We start from the raw sequence: 15,784 nt of genomic DNA on the forward strand, positions 1-15,784 counted from the left end.
TTTGTAATAAAAAAATCTTAAAAACTAAAAAAAAGAATTTGGTCTATTAGAATCGACAGGTCAATTTTGCAATTCTACTTTAAAATGTAATGAGTGATTAATGTACATGTTTTTGTCAGTCTTTTTCTGTGTAGCCATTCTAGCAAATGTGAAATGGTACCTCATTGTTGTTTTATTTGCAGATGTAAATGTGTGTGTGTGTGTGTGTGTGTTTGTAGAAATTCTTCTTATAAATATTTTAAGAATTTGATCAGGAAAATTATAGACTTTTTGTTAAGACATTTGTATTTATTAAGAATTTTTTCTAGGGACGGCCAGTTAGCTCAGGTGGTTAGAGGGCAGGGTGCAGTGCTCATAACACCAAAAGTTGCCAGTTCGATTCCCACATGAGCCACTGAGGTGCACCCTCCACAACTAGAATGAAACTACTACTTGACTTAGAGCTTATGGACCCTGGAAAAACACACTGTTTCCCAATAAAATTTCTTTTAAAAAGGAAGAATTTTTTTCTGTCAATTAGGAAACTATAATAATTTCTACAAATTATATCTTCCATTCCCAAACAAACCTTATATTATCATAGTAAACCATTTTTTAAATATGTTATTTTATTTTAATTGATACACAGTTTTTTCCTCTATTCCCACGTACAGTTAGTTTGAAGGATTTGGGGGGGAGGGGAGCAGAGTATAAAGGTAGTACAGTGTCCTTGTCAGATTTAAGGATCAAAAACAAATTCAGTTCACACTAACCTCAGGTAACAGGTCATTCTCCCCACCCCACTCCACCCCAAATATTTTGGAAGAATTTATGAAATAAATGGATTGTTTATGGTACAGTAGAAACAGCATTGACTTGGGAGGAAAACAGAACTGCACCAAATATCAGTGGGCCACTCACCAGCCTTATGCCCTGACAAATTGCTCCATCTCTCTGATTTCAGCATCTCCCACTGCACAAAGCATATGGATGGATAGATGTCAGGCACCTGGGGAGTTCTGATGGCAACACTGGTGATTTAAAATAAAGTTTGTCTTGAAATGTAACAGGTGACTGTGGTACACATTAGGCACCGTATCTCCCGGCACATAGAATCCTGGGCATTCATTTTTGTACACTTTCTTAAGTTTCCCACAACTGGGTGGCATAAAACAACAGAAATTTATTGTCATACAGTCGTGGAGGCCAGAAGTCTGATAAGGTGTCGGCAGGATTGGATTCTTCTTGGGGTCTCGTAAAGTGGATCCGCTCACGCCTATCTCCTAGCTTCTGGCCGTTGCCGGAAATCCTTGGTGACCCTTGGTTTGTGATCTCTCCATTCTCTGCCTCTGTCTTCACATGGCATTCTCTCCTGTATCTCTGTGTCTCTTCTCCTCTTCTTATAAGGACACCAGCCCTGTTGGATTAAGGACACATTCTACTCGAGTATGACCTCATCTTAGTTAATTATGTCTGCAATCACCCTATTCCCAAATAAAGCCACATTCTGAGGTTCTGGGAAGGACACAAATTTTGGGAAGAGACTATCCAGTAGTCACACTTACATTTGCTCATCTTTGGAAACTCAATGTCAGGTTATAAAACATATGCCTCATGTGTTGGCAGGTCCTTTTGTAGACAGTGTGATGTAACTCAAAGACCTGGATTCCAGTCATTGTCTTACTTTGAGCTGGATGACATCAGGCAATCTACTTCACCTTTCTGAGCCTCATCTGAAAAATGAAGTCAGGACAGGTGGCCTCTAACATCCCTTTCAATTTATCTATTCTCAAGATTTGGGGACCCAATAAAGCCTCTTTCATGCAGGGGAATGTGGGCATGAACCGTGAGGAAACAATGTCAGAGGCTGGGGAGAGGGTATAAAGCAACACAAACAGGTGTCACTGTTGGTGGGCACCTCAGCATCACTGTAAACCTTGGTGGAGGGGAGGTCATTACAATCCTGTGCCAGAGCAGCCCAGGATGCAGCTTCGCAGAAAGCCTCTCTAAAGGTATTAACTTGCTAATTATCACCATACAAAGACGCTGGCCTATGGGATTGTTTCCATCTGTGACTTTTACAGGATATTCAGTCTGTTCTTCTGAGCGGGTTTCTCATTGAACAATGGAGTTTATTACCACATAAGTTAAAGACCTTAGTACACTTTTTGGAAAACGTGGATTGATACTCCCTAGCAGGCATCAGGAGAACCAATTCCATTGACTGAAAGTTCTCAGGCATTGTGTTAAGGACCCTACATGGCCTCTTTCATTTAATCCCTCAAACAAGTCTTTGAAGTCATGTGCCAATTCATCAATTTATTGCCTGTTAGCTCCAAATTCACCCTTCAGTACCTGCTCTCCAGTGACAGACTAGACTCAAGCATTTCTCCTTGACACTGAGCATGATGTTAAGCTTTGTCAGTAGAGGGCGATGGAAAGACATTACAGGAGGAAGAAGATTCTTCTCCTGGTTCTGCTGTGCTGTTTTACTTTTGCTTGCCCCTGCTGCTTCATGCATCCACCTGTGCCTGTGTGGGGACAACCAGTGACTTTGTGCCCCAACCAAAGTGTCCCGTCCCTCGGCAACCCTGCAGCCCGGCCTAGAGCCCAGTGACCACCGGGCTATGGCCTCGCTGATGCAGACACTCCAGCCTCCACATCAGGCTCCCTAACTTCCCTGCCCACCCGCCCACCAGCCGTGGCTTGCCTGCACCCTGGAAGACTGTTTCCCAGCCCTCCCAACCTCACTCAACAGCACAAACCCTAGTCCAAGTATCACCCTTGCCAGGAAGCAGACTCCCAATACCCTACCTTTCTCTGCCCACCCACCTTAGCTCACCTGCACCTGACAGGGCTATTTCCTCTGCCTGGTCACTGTGGACCAGCTCTGGGCCAAACAACCCAGTGAACTTCTCTACCATCCAGTGGACTGCAAGCATACACCTTCTCCAAACAAATCTGAATCCCAGCCTCAGGGAAAGCCTCCCTGTCCCAAGTTTGTCCTTCCTTGAGTACTTTCCCTCGGCCCTGGGGTACCCTTTGGAATTCTCTTCACATCTTTATAGTTATTCATCTATCAGAGTTTAACACTTCTTTACATTAAGCCACCCCTGTCCAAATCGCTATGTGGTTTCTGTCTCCTGATTGGACCCAGACTAACACAGGCAAGTACTGTTATTATCTCATTTTTAGACATGAAGGAATGAGATTCAGAGCGACTAGATGACTTACTCAGGATCCTATGAGGAGTGTGGCAGAGCTGGACACAAAACCCAGGACTTTGATTTTCACCACTCCGCTACACAAAGTAAAAACACCATGTAAGAAAAAGCAATGGGCTCGCCTCCCGTCATCCCTCCTTTCCCATGCTTACATGTCCTGGGTGTTTCAGATTAAAACAAAGGCAAGAAAAAAAATGCAAAAACAAGGCCAGCTCCTAGAGGAAGATTTTCAACAGTCACGAATGTCAATAGTCATCCCAAGCTAATGGCCAAAATAAACAGGCAGGAAAAGGAAAGGGGGGGGGGAATCTACTGAAAAATCAGTTTTACACACTTTACATATGGTCCGTACTCTGCTCCAAATATATTTATTTTGAGGCTGATATTTGATTTTTGCCAATTTCCCCAGCTTTGTCTTATCTGCTAAAATGCTTTATTTTGCTAAAGAGAGGGCTGAAATCCCAATTTTGGGTCTCATCTGTATTTTTATTTGGCTCAAAGCAGCCAGATTCCTGGATGATGTATGTCCCATCAGCTCTCAGGGACTCTTGTCCCCACCGGGGTTGTGCTCAGAGGCAACATGTAACAGCTTCCATATTCCTGGAAATGAAGCCCCCTCCTCATCTTAACAGTTTCTCCCTTGAGGAAGAAAGCACTGAGAGTCCTAATTAGCCTCAAAATAAATAACAAACCTCAATATTAATGATCTTCCTTGAGGATTTTTCTGGTCTTCCAGCTTTGGTAGGAAAAAAAAGTCTTCAGTACAAGGAGTAACCATTTCTTGCTGATTAGATCTGATGAAGGCTGGACTCTTGAGTTAGGTTACCTGGATTTGAGTCCTGGCTTTGCCACTCATTCTGGGGCCCTTGTACACAAGACGATTCGATTCTAAGCTCCCTTCCGGTTCTATGGTCCTTTGGCTCTCAGAATCCGTTCAGCTCTATTTAGTCACAGCGTTACATCACAGCAGCCCCCATCATCGAATGCTCACAATGTGCCAGGAAAATTGCTAACCACCTTAAATGCATAAGCTCATTTAATTCTCACTACAAAACCTATGAGATGAGCACTATTATTATCCACATTTTTACAGGTTCAGAGAAACTAGAGCGTGGTGATAATAACGCCACAGCCATGAGTCCTCTCCCCAAGATGGGTCACTGATGGTTCCCCTAACCTGACGAATATGCCCCAAGTGGAGTCCAGCAAAGGAAATGTAGGTAGATTCATCACTGATTCTTTTTAAAGTCAGCATCAGCCTCCACTCACTACATAAGGATAAGTCAGGAGCTGGGAGTAGTCATGGGGATGGTTAGAGCTGAAGGGGAGGGGAAATGAGATTAAATAGCAAAGCCAGGCACTTTATACCCATGAGGCTGCTTAATCCTTACAGCACCCCTATGAGGTGAGCTTGTTATTCCTATTATACAGATGAAGAAAATGAGGCTCAAGGAAATTAAGTTGCTTGTATACACTTACCACGACTAGTCAGCAACATCGTTGCAATCTGAACATGTTTTATTTGACTCCTTCTGTCACACTGCATTGGGACAATTGTGGCCAGAGATTACAGGGCCTGAGCAACCGTATACACATTAATTAAAGCCAGGCCTGTGTTAGCGGACAGTGAAATAACTGGTCAATTCAATGGAAAGGAAGGGAAAAAAATCGTTAAAAAGTCAGTCCTTTCTTGACATTGGCTGGGCTGAGACCTCCTGGGTCTAAGGCCCAGTCCTTGCCAAGCAGGAGCTCTTCTTGGATAAGTGTCATGCCACCCATGAGAGAGGAATCAAGGGCACCGTTCTGATCTCAGTGGGGACTGCCTTGTAGGAACCTCAAGAAAGTTTTAGAATAAGCACGTGAGAGGTAGGTCAAGAATATGGTGTGAGGCAGGGAGTAGGCCTGCACCGACCAAGCCATCTTCAGAGCAGAAAGAATCAGATTTTGGTTTGATTTCTCTTTTGACCCCATTGCTGAAGACCAGATGCTTAAGAAGAACCGCACAGCCGGCCGGGCCTTCCTGGCAGAGGAGAATAGTTGCCTCTGAGCACAAGGAGGCACGTTGCCCAGGCTCTCTGAGCTGTAACTACACACCCACCACCATTCAGAGTAGAGACTACAGTGTAGGCTGATAAACTGGCTCTATGGTAAACAAACAAAAGTAGTCCCACTTTGCAGCACTTGCCAATTTCTATGGTATAAACACCCCCAATTCAAGCTACTGTTACTTTAACAACTGGCTTGCAAGATTCCTAAATATTTAAGAATTGGCTCACAAACCAGCACTATGTGTCACCGGGTCGCCAGCTCAGAGGGTACACCAGCCTGAGAAAGCAGGGGTCTTTTTGGATAATAGCCCGGTGTCCTCCTTTCCCACCATGGCTCCAGGCATCCCAAGATATCCCTGTCCTTTTAATTTTTGCAGTACCTTCAGCCTGGAATGTTTTTTCCCCCTCCCTCCTTCTGAGAAAGTCTTATACACCCTTTACGACCAGGCTGAAAAATATTCTGACTGTTAAACCTCTAGCCTCTTTAAGCAAAACTCACTCTTGGTCCTTGGCCTGTGCCTGTGTTATCTGTTTAAGTTTTTGCTTCCCCTACTAGGCTGAGAAGCCAGAAGAGGGCCGTTTGCTGCACCTCTGAACGAGCAGCCAGGCCCATAGGAGGCTCAGAGTAGATGTTTGCTAAATGAATAAAGTTACAGACTTATCTCTGATTTCAAGCTAAGCAGGGAATGACAACACGCCTTAACCTAGTTTAAACGTGCACATCTCCAGGAGGTCCATAAAAGCAGTTCTGATGGTAGTAGTTGGGCAACAGTAGCTTTTAAGGTATGTCTCTTATGCCACTATGGGAAGGAACTGACCACTACAGGAGACAGCTCCTCAGGCCAGTCCCAGCTCTGAAGGGATGTTCTGGGAAGACCAAGACCACTACAGTTGGTCTTAAACTTTGGGGCAATCACAAAAAGGGATTTTTAAATTTTTTTTAATATTGGAACTTGATCCTTCTCTTCAGCTCCCCAGACCTGTGGGTCTTTCATAGGGATGAACTGCAGGCAAGGAGAATGGCCCCTGAGGATACACCAGAAGAGCCCAGTCATCAGCGCGAAGGGCTAGACCAGCTCTCTCAAGCTGGGAATTTCCAACCTGCAAGAGGGAAGAGGAGGAAGGGGATGAAAAGGGGAAGGGTGAGAGGAAGGATGGCGAACAAGAATGACTGGAGAGAGGGGTAACGTTCTCTACATAAACAGGTGATAAAAGCCGATAATAGCAATGACAAAATTAAGAAAATAAAGACCAGCTAAAGATTTATAGGCCAGCTAACACAGAGCTCAACCGGCAATAACTCAGGTTTATAAAAAAGCAACAGGGCATCAGCCACATAAACACCCCTGCCACTTCAATGCTTCCTTCCATGTGTGTTATGATGACACTGGTGGGTTGACACCGCACCGTCCCCATGACCCCAGGCACCAGGAGTGGTGCCTGACTCATGGAGGGGAGGTTGTGCAGGGTTGGCGCTGACGAGGCGCTTTTTCAGAAAGACAAGTTATCCTTGACTGGACACAGATGGCCCAGTGAAAAATGAAATCTGCCAGCAGAGGCTGACTTTATCAGCGTTAGAAGTTCAGCAGGGACGAGACTTCCCCATCCCCTTCCCGCCTGAGCGAGCCTCCGGTTTCAGCACCGTATCACAGACTATCCTAATGAATTCTCCTGACGGGTTGGAGCCTCCACATATCTCCTTCTAGGAGTGCATCCTGGCAGCCTGGGGCATGGTACCGAACTCGCCTGGTGTTTGCATTCCACCTCACGGAGTCAGCAAAGAATGCTTGCTCGCAGCAGGAAAAGGCTGTCAGACTCACCTCATGTAAACCGGGCCATCCTGCCGTTACCCTGGGCTCCCTTCATTGACTTCCAGCTGGAGGGTGGGTGCCCCGGAAAGACCAAGAGCATGCCAAGCCAGGCATACAGTGGGTGTCCACCATGTCAAAGACAAAATGACAAGAACAAGCACTGCTGTTTACTAACTTCCAGTTATAGACCAAGCACCCCACCAAGTGCTTTGCCCCATGTAACGCACACAACTGTCCTGTGAAGCCAGTATTATATTCCTACTTTACAGATGAGCAAACTGAGGGTTAAGTCAACCTGTCAAGAGTCATGGGGCCGGTAAGTGGCAGATCTGGGGAAGGACACGGAGTCTCATCTATCCACAGAGCCTGTAATCCTAAAAAGACAAATGTGGAGGAAAATGGGCCAAATGACATTAAATAGCTGGAGATTTGGCAATAGATGGTCAGATAAATGAGTAAACTTTTCAGTTTCATTCAGGTTTAGCAGCATTACGGAGATGACAATAATTTGAAAGATGAATCTACCATTGTGGATTTAAAAAATCACATGCTATTCATCTCAGAACCCAGTACCAAAGTTTTTGGTTATTTGAGCCACCGTTTTGCTCGTTTGGCATAGCTAATCAAAAAACGGAGGCAGCAACTTAGGAGGCAAGGCGTCTCCAAGGCATTTTGATGGGTTCAGAAAGGACCTTTATACAAAGGATGTTCCAACATCAGGTGGGTCCTAGCCAGTCTCACCTGACAGCAGTCTCCTTTCTGAGGAAGTAGGGAAGTGACCTTTTATCCCCAGTCCCTTCAGCCTCCTGATTGGCAATTCAAATGAGCAAGACAATTGTGTGACAAGATAAATTTAGCAGTGACTTACCCCCGACTCCTGCCGGCTTTGCCTCGTGCAGCCCACCGATCCTCTCTGCAGTGAGAGAGACCATGGATGTTGTGGTGGGGATGGCCCTGGGCCATTGTAGGCCAGGCACAGGGGAAATCCTTTTTGAATGTCTTTGATCTAATTGATACACAGCCAGAAAACTGGCTGCCTTTGACTGAGGGTAGGTGGGCTAAGCACCTGTGGCATCCTCTGTCTTCAAAACAACCCTGGAGGTGAACAGTGTTGTTGTTATCTGAGCAGAAGCTCCGACATTCAGGTGTTTCATATCTCACGGGTATAACTAGGAAAGCCTGTTCTCAACCTCTGTATCACACTGCTGGGATGTCCCTGCCTCCTGGAAGAGGACACATATCTACGCCATGGCCTTTTTCAACAATCTTTGTCCTTGGCTCTAGGCCTTTGCAGGCTGCTCCAGCAAATGGAGGTACATGGAGGGACTGGCCAGGGGCTGGATCAGCAAATAGAACCCTGTGTCTTGTCACTAGTGGTTGGATATTACTAGAACTTACAGGTGAAAAACATCTTTCAAAATTCATGTCTCCTCAGCTGCTTCTCCTAGGGCCTAAAAGTCCCTGTCTAAAACCCACGGCAGCTTGTCTCCACCTGGCGGCATCAGGAATCTTCCTTAGAACATGCTCTGTTTTGCCCACCCAGTGAACCCAAAGGCTTCTTTATCAGGAGTCTATCAGAAGAGGTAAACCTTGCCTCACTAACCCTGGTGCTGGATGAGGGCAGATGCTGACCAGGGCAGCCCCTTTGGGTTTCCTCCCCTGGTGAGATCTCCCTAAGCCCTTACCAGGGAGCGCTGTGTGCCCCTCTGCCTTTGTAGAGAAGGGTTTGCTTGGCTCAGGCTTGGAAGGAAAGATGTGCCTGCTTTGAGTGATAAAGGCCATTGACATGGATAATTGTATTTTTAGATCTCAGAAAATTGGGACAGGAGACATCTGTGACAGCCTCCCTGGACTTCTTCGTTTGGACAGTAAGACCCAGAGACATTTTAGAAAAATGGAGGCTGCCTGCTGAGATGAAGGGACAGTCCTATCCATGGGACACATCCACAAGGTTGTCCCCACCCCCACATTACTAGAAACCGACAGCTTCCTCCTCAACCCGCTCCCTCTGACGTAGAGCTCCTTGGGAAAGCAGGATGCTGCTTTTAAAAAGTACTCATTGACCTTGAACTTTTAAATGTGTTTCTCAATTTTCCCCTTTTATCACTGTCCGGCTAACATTATGCTGTGTCATTTCTTAAGTTCCGGTATTTAATATAAAATATTGAATGAAAACATATTTTACAAACAGACTCCACAACTGGGTATGGGAGGAGGGAACATTTTGCCAATCATGTTAATCCTTTTTTCTGGGCACTTGGCAAGCATTTCTAGTATCCAAACAAGCAAATGGGCAAGAAGGCATCGCTGTTACATTCTCTCAGCGCTCCTGCTCCTTCGGTTTCAGGGCCAACATGCCCTGAAAACATGGTTGAGTGTGGACTTTCAGTCAGAGCTGAGTTAGAATCCCATCTCTGCCATACATGAGCTGTATGACCCTGTGTGAAGTATTTCCTAGAGCCTCCATTTCTGCATCTGTAAAATGGGAATGTTCTCAATAAAAGAATGCAAGCAAAATGGTGCTGGCCTGTATAGAAACATCCAATAAATGGCGCCCTTTGGTGTTTGAAGGTTAGCACTTGAGCACCTATTTGGGAAAACCATGGGTGTGTGTTAAGAGTGCTGGTATCTTAAGAGTGCTGAGTTCACATGGGGGTCAGGCCATGTCAGACAGAAGCCCCCTCTTCCTGTCAGACCTCCCTGACATCCACACCCCATTCTTCATCTGTCTCATGTTTCTTCCCAGAGTGTCTCCCTCTTTCCACCCCTCCTTCCTTTTTCTCCTGGAGTCCAACTGCCTCCTCAGTGGCCATCAGAATCCCTGCCATGGCAGGCAATCCTTCTCGCTCAGTGTCAACATCACCAATCCTCTTGGGATGATGTGAGGGGGAGAAACTGCTTGTTTCAACCACCCCATCCTCTACATTTATCTCTGCCCCATCCCCCTGGACCATCCTTCAATCCTCCCCTGCTCCATAAAAATATCTCATTATCTCTTAAACTCACATTTGCTAATTTGGTCTGCCATAGCTGCTTACATCTGAGATCTTTCTGTCTGAGGCTTCCACTCATAGCTGGCTGATTTTCAGCCTGTGCTTAAAGGCACTGACTTCCCAGAGTCTTGGTCCTCACAGGGTGTGTCCTCCTCCCCTCACTAGTCTCTGAAACCCAACCTTATTCAGGACATTGTTTCTGCTGGATGGTCTGGTGGGTTTCCAGCCCTCTCAGAGGCGACCCTTTCCTATGCTGTCTGGCTCTTTCTTTCCTTCTCAAGGTCAGTCTGAAAACTAACAGAATCATGATTTTGCTTGGAAAATGGAAAAAAGCCCAGATTCCCTCCCCTGAAACAGCTCCTTTTTCCTCAGTGCAAGAAATCAGACCAGGTGTGGTCACCCTCATCATGAGCATTCTGGCCCTAGACCAGAGGTGCACACACCTGCAGGAAGAACATGCCTCTAGGAGCCACTGCCTTTGCCCTTTGGTACCCAAGACAGCTAAGCAAGTGGTTCCCAGCAGGAGCGAGATGGTGGGGAATTCCTGCCTGCTTGCGAGGCTGCTGACTCACAGGGATTAAATCCCCTCCAAAGCCATAAGATTTCAGTTTGTGGGTGTCAGGGAGGTAGAGGCCTATTGTAGAGATGAGGACTGAATGTGGTACAAAGACTAGATATGCAGTTGTGACATCGCACCACACCTCACCTTACCCAGGGAGGTCTTCTTTGCTTATGGAAACTCACTGACAGAGGAGGGGCAGACTGTGTTTGAAAACAAGCCTCCTCATGGATGGATTCGCCTGGGCTAACACATGCAGTTTTTCTGACCGTTTTCAGCATGAATGTCCTGACCCACAGCCCCACAGACCATCACAGCAGAGCCCTGGGCCATCTTCATTGGCCACTCTACAGGCTGGAAAGGTTTGGTGCAGTCCCAAGATTGTCAAGTGCAAATCCCATCAGCCTTTCAGCAAGTATTTATTGAGCCCACCCTTTAGGTTCTTGCACATAAAAAGTGTCATCCACAACCCAGCAGGGAGGGGAATCACCTGGGAGCTTGTTAGAAATGCACAATCTCGGGCCTTGTCCCAGAACCTCGGAATCTGAGTCTGCACTTTAACAAATTCCTCAGGTAGTGTCTATGGATATTAAGGTTGAGATGCCCTGACGTAAGTCACACAGGAAAGGAAGATCTGCTTCTTCCCCCTAGAAGCTCACACTCTGATTGGGAAGATATGGTTCATAGATAACAACCAATGGAGCAGAGTGCAAGTCTACAGCATCAAGAATATTTTGGAAGAAAACTTGAGTGCAGAACATCAAGACCAAGTCCTGCCTCAGCCACTTACTTTCACTGAACCTCAGTTTCCTCATCTGTGAAGTGAGAGTAATGCTTGACCTATCTACCTTCCAGATGATCCTCGGTGGATAAACGCTACACCCATATACGGTACTATTTAATGTTACTGTGAACACTACAGAAGTTTGGAGATGGGAAGGCTAGGGATGACTAGAATAGTCTGGGAAGATCCAGCCAGGGCAGCATGGAGAAGGGGCTGGTGGTGCCTGGAGTTGGCCATTTAAACATATTGAACCATACACTGAATCAGACACTATAGTAAAGCGAGATGGGGAAAGGCACAGTTTGACAACTGTACCTAATATAGCCTCTAGCCTGGGCTGTATATAGAGAGCTCCCAAAGACCAATTTTTTATCAGCCGTCATCCTAACAGTCGGCTGATGGTCAACACCGTGGGCCTCAGAAACACACACTCAATGCCACTGAGTGCTTTACAAAAGACCCAAAGCAAGGAGATGCGTGGTGTCTGTGGGGAGCTGGCAAGAGCCCTACTGCTACAAACCTCAACTCTAGTTTGGGGTACATGGAAGTGGACTTGTCGCTCTGCAGAGCTGATCTGTGAAGATGCCTGGACACCGAAAGAGGATCCTGGGGGACAGGGACCTAAAGGAAATCAACAGGTGAGTTTTTGGGGAATCATCTTCCTAGATAATGCTTATATTAAGCCTTTGCTGTATACTAGATGTTTTCATGCTCCCCCAGCCCCAGCCCCTGCCATTTAATCCTCACTATGACCCTATCAGGCAGGGGACTCTTTTGTCCCCACTTCACAGATGAGGAAACTGGGGATTTAGGATTAGAGCCCAGGTTGGTCTGTTTTCCAAAGCCCGTGACCTTAACTGCTAGAGTAGTGTGAGAATGTCTGGTCTTCCTCGTGCAGCTGAACACAATGTGACTTTGCTTTTGTTGCGCATCCTGGCTCACTCGCTCGGACTCGCTGACGTTTGCCTTGCTTGTCCTGAGCTTCTCCAGAGAAATGCTGTCTCCTGGCAGGAAAAGATAAAAACGGCTGATACAAATGAGTCACCACACTCGCTATAATTAACAGTGATGCAAGAGCCAGATGCAAACTAAGAGGGGCCTCAGGGCCTGACTTTTAGAGCCCGAACTTTGAGCTGCATTGCAATGCAGAAAAGCGTCTGTGGCTGGCTGAGCTGCCATCTGCTCAGGATACATTTGAAATGAAGAAATGAAACCTGGAATGCATGCAAGCTCCAAGATAATGGAGCTGAGGTGGGCGGCACCAAATTAATCTCCTCATTTACAACTGCAAAACCATACACCCAGAACCAGAAAGAGTTTCTAGTTTATAGATAATGTAGATCTTTGCTTTCACACTTGACTGCCCTGGAAAGTCTAAGCAGTTTTCAACGTGCTGAACTGATGTATAGCAACTAGAGCTGTAAATTCAGTTGTACGAGGGGTTCAGCTTATACCTTCCTGATTGTAGTGCGTAGCAGTGAACTTTTTCAAAATAAAATCAGTTATGATCAGCATCTCTCTATTCCCTTTTTCTGAAAATAGAAGTGGTGCAATGATAGCATAAAACACAACTCCCACCATACGATCCATAAGCCCATGCGACCATACGCGGGAAAGGCAGAGCTCTCTGACTGCTTCTATGGCGGTTAATTGCCTCCTGAGGTTCGACACAGAGAAATCAATAGTGGTCAGGGCACGAAGAGACTCAACTAGTGGTCATCGATGTCAGCAGCATCTTCTTACCTATTTAAAAGAGGTTTAACTGGCCTCAAGATTTGAACACAATACAGTTGATAGAATCTTGTCACTTTCGTTTTGAATAGACTTTAATTGAGAGCAAAGTGAAAAATGCAGGTTACATTTTTAGTGTTATCATCAATACGTTGTAAGATCAACACCAAGACAGTGATGCATCTAATATTTATACATTTCCTAACTTTAGTTATCAAAGAGAAAATTATTATCATATATATATTTACACAATAATTTCAAGCAACAGTAAATAATAAAGTCCCTCCCTTAAAAAAGAAAAACCACACACACCCAATTACCCTTAAACAACGGATTTCCTCACACTAGTAAGTCTCATTTTTTTTTCCACATGTACTTGTAGACCCAAAATTATTTAAGTTACTTAAGAACAGTCTTATCAGTGGAGATCCTGGTCCAGCCCCTATTTCTTTTAGGGTCACTTTAATTTTTACAACTTGAAGCCACATAACCAGCGTGGTCAGTACACACTAAGGACACTCCAAATGATTAAAAATGAATTCCACTTCCTTTGTGTGAGGAGATATGTACATCTCTGAAGATGCATATGACAACAACTCAAAAAAGTCTAAAATAAACACAAAACCAAAATCTCAGATCTTCAAGCAGTTTCTTAAAGAGCATTGTGTTAATGTTAACATTGAATTAACTGAATGGTTAGATTCTTGGAGATTTCTCTACAGAGGTACTGGTTAGTTCTGATTCTTTTCTCAGCTGCTTGAAACGCATGCGTTTTAAAAGTTGCCTGGCGGTGTGCTCCATCCTGCCTTTCAGGTTAGCCGCCTGCCTAACCTCTGGAATGTCGGACGGGACTCACCCCTAGTGCCTTGCTCTCTGATTTATTTCTTGCCGTTGCTGTTAGTAAATGGAAACCATGACAAAGTTTACATTAGCAGACACATACACATGCCCTGGCCTATAAATATTCTATGATGGAAAATGGTACAATGACTCCATTCCCAGTGAAAATGAGCATAAAAGGAGAAGGGGGCCGGGGGAGGATGACATTATCAACAATGGCTCTTCTTACACTGGCAAATCCCGACCCAATGGTGATGGGCTTTTAATTAACCGGACGTTGTGAGCCACTTCTCCAGGGCCTTGTGAGTCAACTACAAGTTGGCAAAGCAGAGCCCAAGTCCTCCTGGCAAACCTGGTAGGATCCAGTAGTACAGACATCTTGTCTTGGAAGCTGGACGAAGAAGATCAACTGCCGTTTCCTTCTTGGAGAGGTGAGTGAAGGTGAATTTTTAAAGTCAGGCTTGAAAAGTAGTTCACATGCTGTCCTGCCTGGGACACAGAACTGTCCTCGGGTTGGACCCCTCAAAGCGCGAGCTGGAGCTTGGTCATGTTTCTCTGGTGCATGTTGTGATGACGGACTAACTCGTCTGACCGGGCAAACTTTTTCTGACAACTGGGCCACCGACAGCTGAAGGGCTTTTCACCTGTTGACACAATTGCCAGTGAGACGCTTGCAGTGGAAAAACTGAGCGCAAGTTCAACTACCAAAGCCCTGAGTTAAACCATCATAAGGCACCCACTCCAAATTCCCTCTAGGGCTGTCCCTACGCTAACGAATCAGGCTAATTTCATAGGCAGCACTGAAATGGCAGCACCTCTGAGGCCTGAAGAATTAAAATATTGTAAAAGTTATAAAATATTATTAAGTCAGAAGATGGGAAATGGGAGAGAAGGAATGAGTCCAGTTCATGGAAATGTCTGGGCAATTCATATTTAAGGGGGAAAAAAAGCATTTGTTTCAATCTCTCCTGTTCCACTGTTTTGTGAGCTATGTAACTTTTTCCCCTTTGCTGTCTAAGTAGGGAATTGAACGTAACTGGGCTGCAAGGACCTCAAGATAATCACCCTGGGTATTACCGACTGATCACCATCCAGTAGCAGAGTGTGACTGTAGCTTTAATATCTCTGTGTATATAGGTAATCTGGATGGACTGGGTATTTTTAAATAAATCACTGATACCAGAGTGCATGGTATTTGCTTCTTTTTCCTTAGTGTTACTCTGAGCATAATCGCTGTTGCATAGAAAATTCTAGTTGAGGCATCATTTTGAGATTTTTAACAAGCTTTCCAAAAGATTGAGTCTTCTCCGTCTAAGGCACACTCAGAAGTTCCTTCCAAGCCTCATTCTATACAGGGAAGATAATTAGCATTTATTAAGTGCCTAATACATGCCAAGCCTTGTGCTGGGCATCGTATATATACACCTTGCCTCATATACTCCTTATAACAGCCCTGTAAGGGAAGCACTGTTATGCCCACTGTACAGATGAAGTTGGACATCTGGGAGGACAGACCCAGGCAAGACTCAGATCCAGGTCTGTCTAATTTCAAAGCCCATGTACTTTGCTGTATCCCACCTCCTGGGCCTAGCCATAATGGAAATATAGCTGTGGCTTTATGCTAAGTAAAATGCCACAGAAGCCAACCCCTGTACCACCTGGGGGATCTTGTTAGGATATTGTTGGCCCCCCTGCTTTCTCCGAGACTTACTGGTTAGGACAAGCATTGAGAAATGTCCTAGGGAAGGCACTGTCCCAGGGTCAGAACTGGGGGCCGATCAAGTATAACATTAAACAATGTGCTGGTGACACAGG

The 15,784-nt window shown here is 45.4% G+C and overlaps 1 protein-coding gene across 2 annotated transcripts in view; it reads right to left on the reverse strand.

Moving 5' to 3' along the window:
* Positions 1-13,206: 13,206 nt before the first annotated feature.
* Positions 13,207-15,784, reverse strand: part of WT1 (WT1 transcription factor) — a 48,484-nt gene continuing 45,906 nt past the window's right edge. For both annotated transcript variants that reach the window (XM_019639573.1, XM_019639572.1), the window contains one exon: positions 13,207-14,613. In XM_019639573.1, coding sequence (XP_019495118.1) covers positions 14,492-14,613 — 122 coding nt within the window. In that variant the 3' untranslated portion in view covers positions 13,207-14,491. The remainder of the gene's footprint in view (positions 14,614-15,784) is intronic.

This window comes from Hipposideros armiger, unplaced genomic scaffold (assembly GCF_001890085.2).
Source record: "Hipposideros armiger isolate ML-2016 unplaced genomic scaffold, ASM189008v1 scaffold_44, whole genome shotgun sequence".
NCBI classification, from domain to species: Eukaryota; Metazoa; Chordata; class Mammalia; order Chiroptera; family Hipposideridae; genus Hipposideros; species Hipposideros armiger.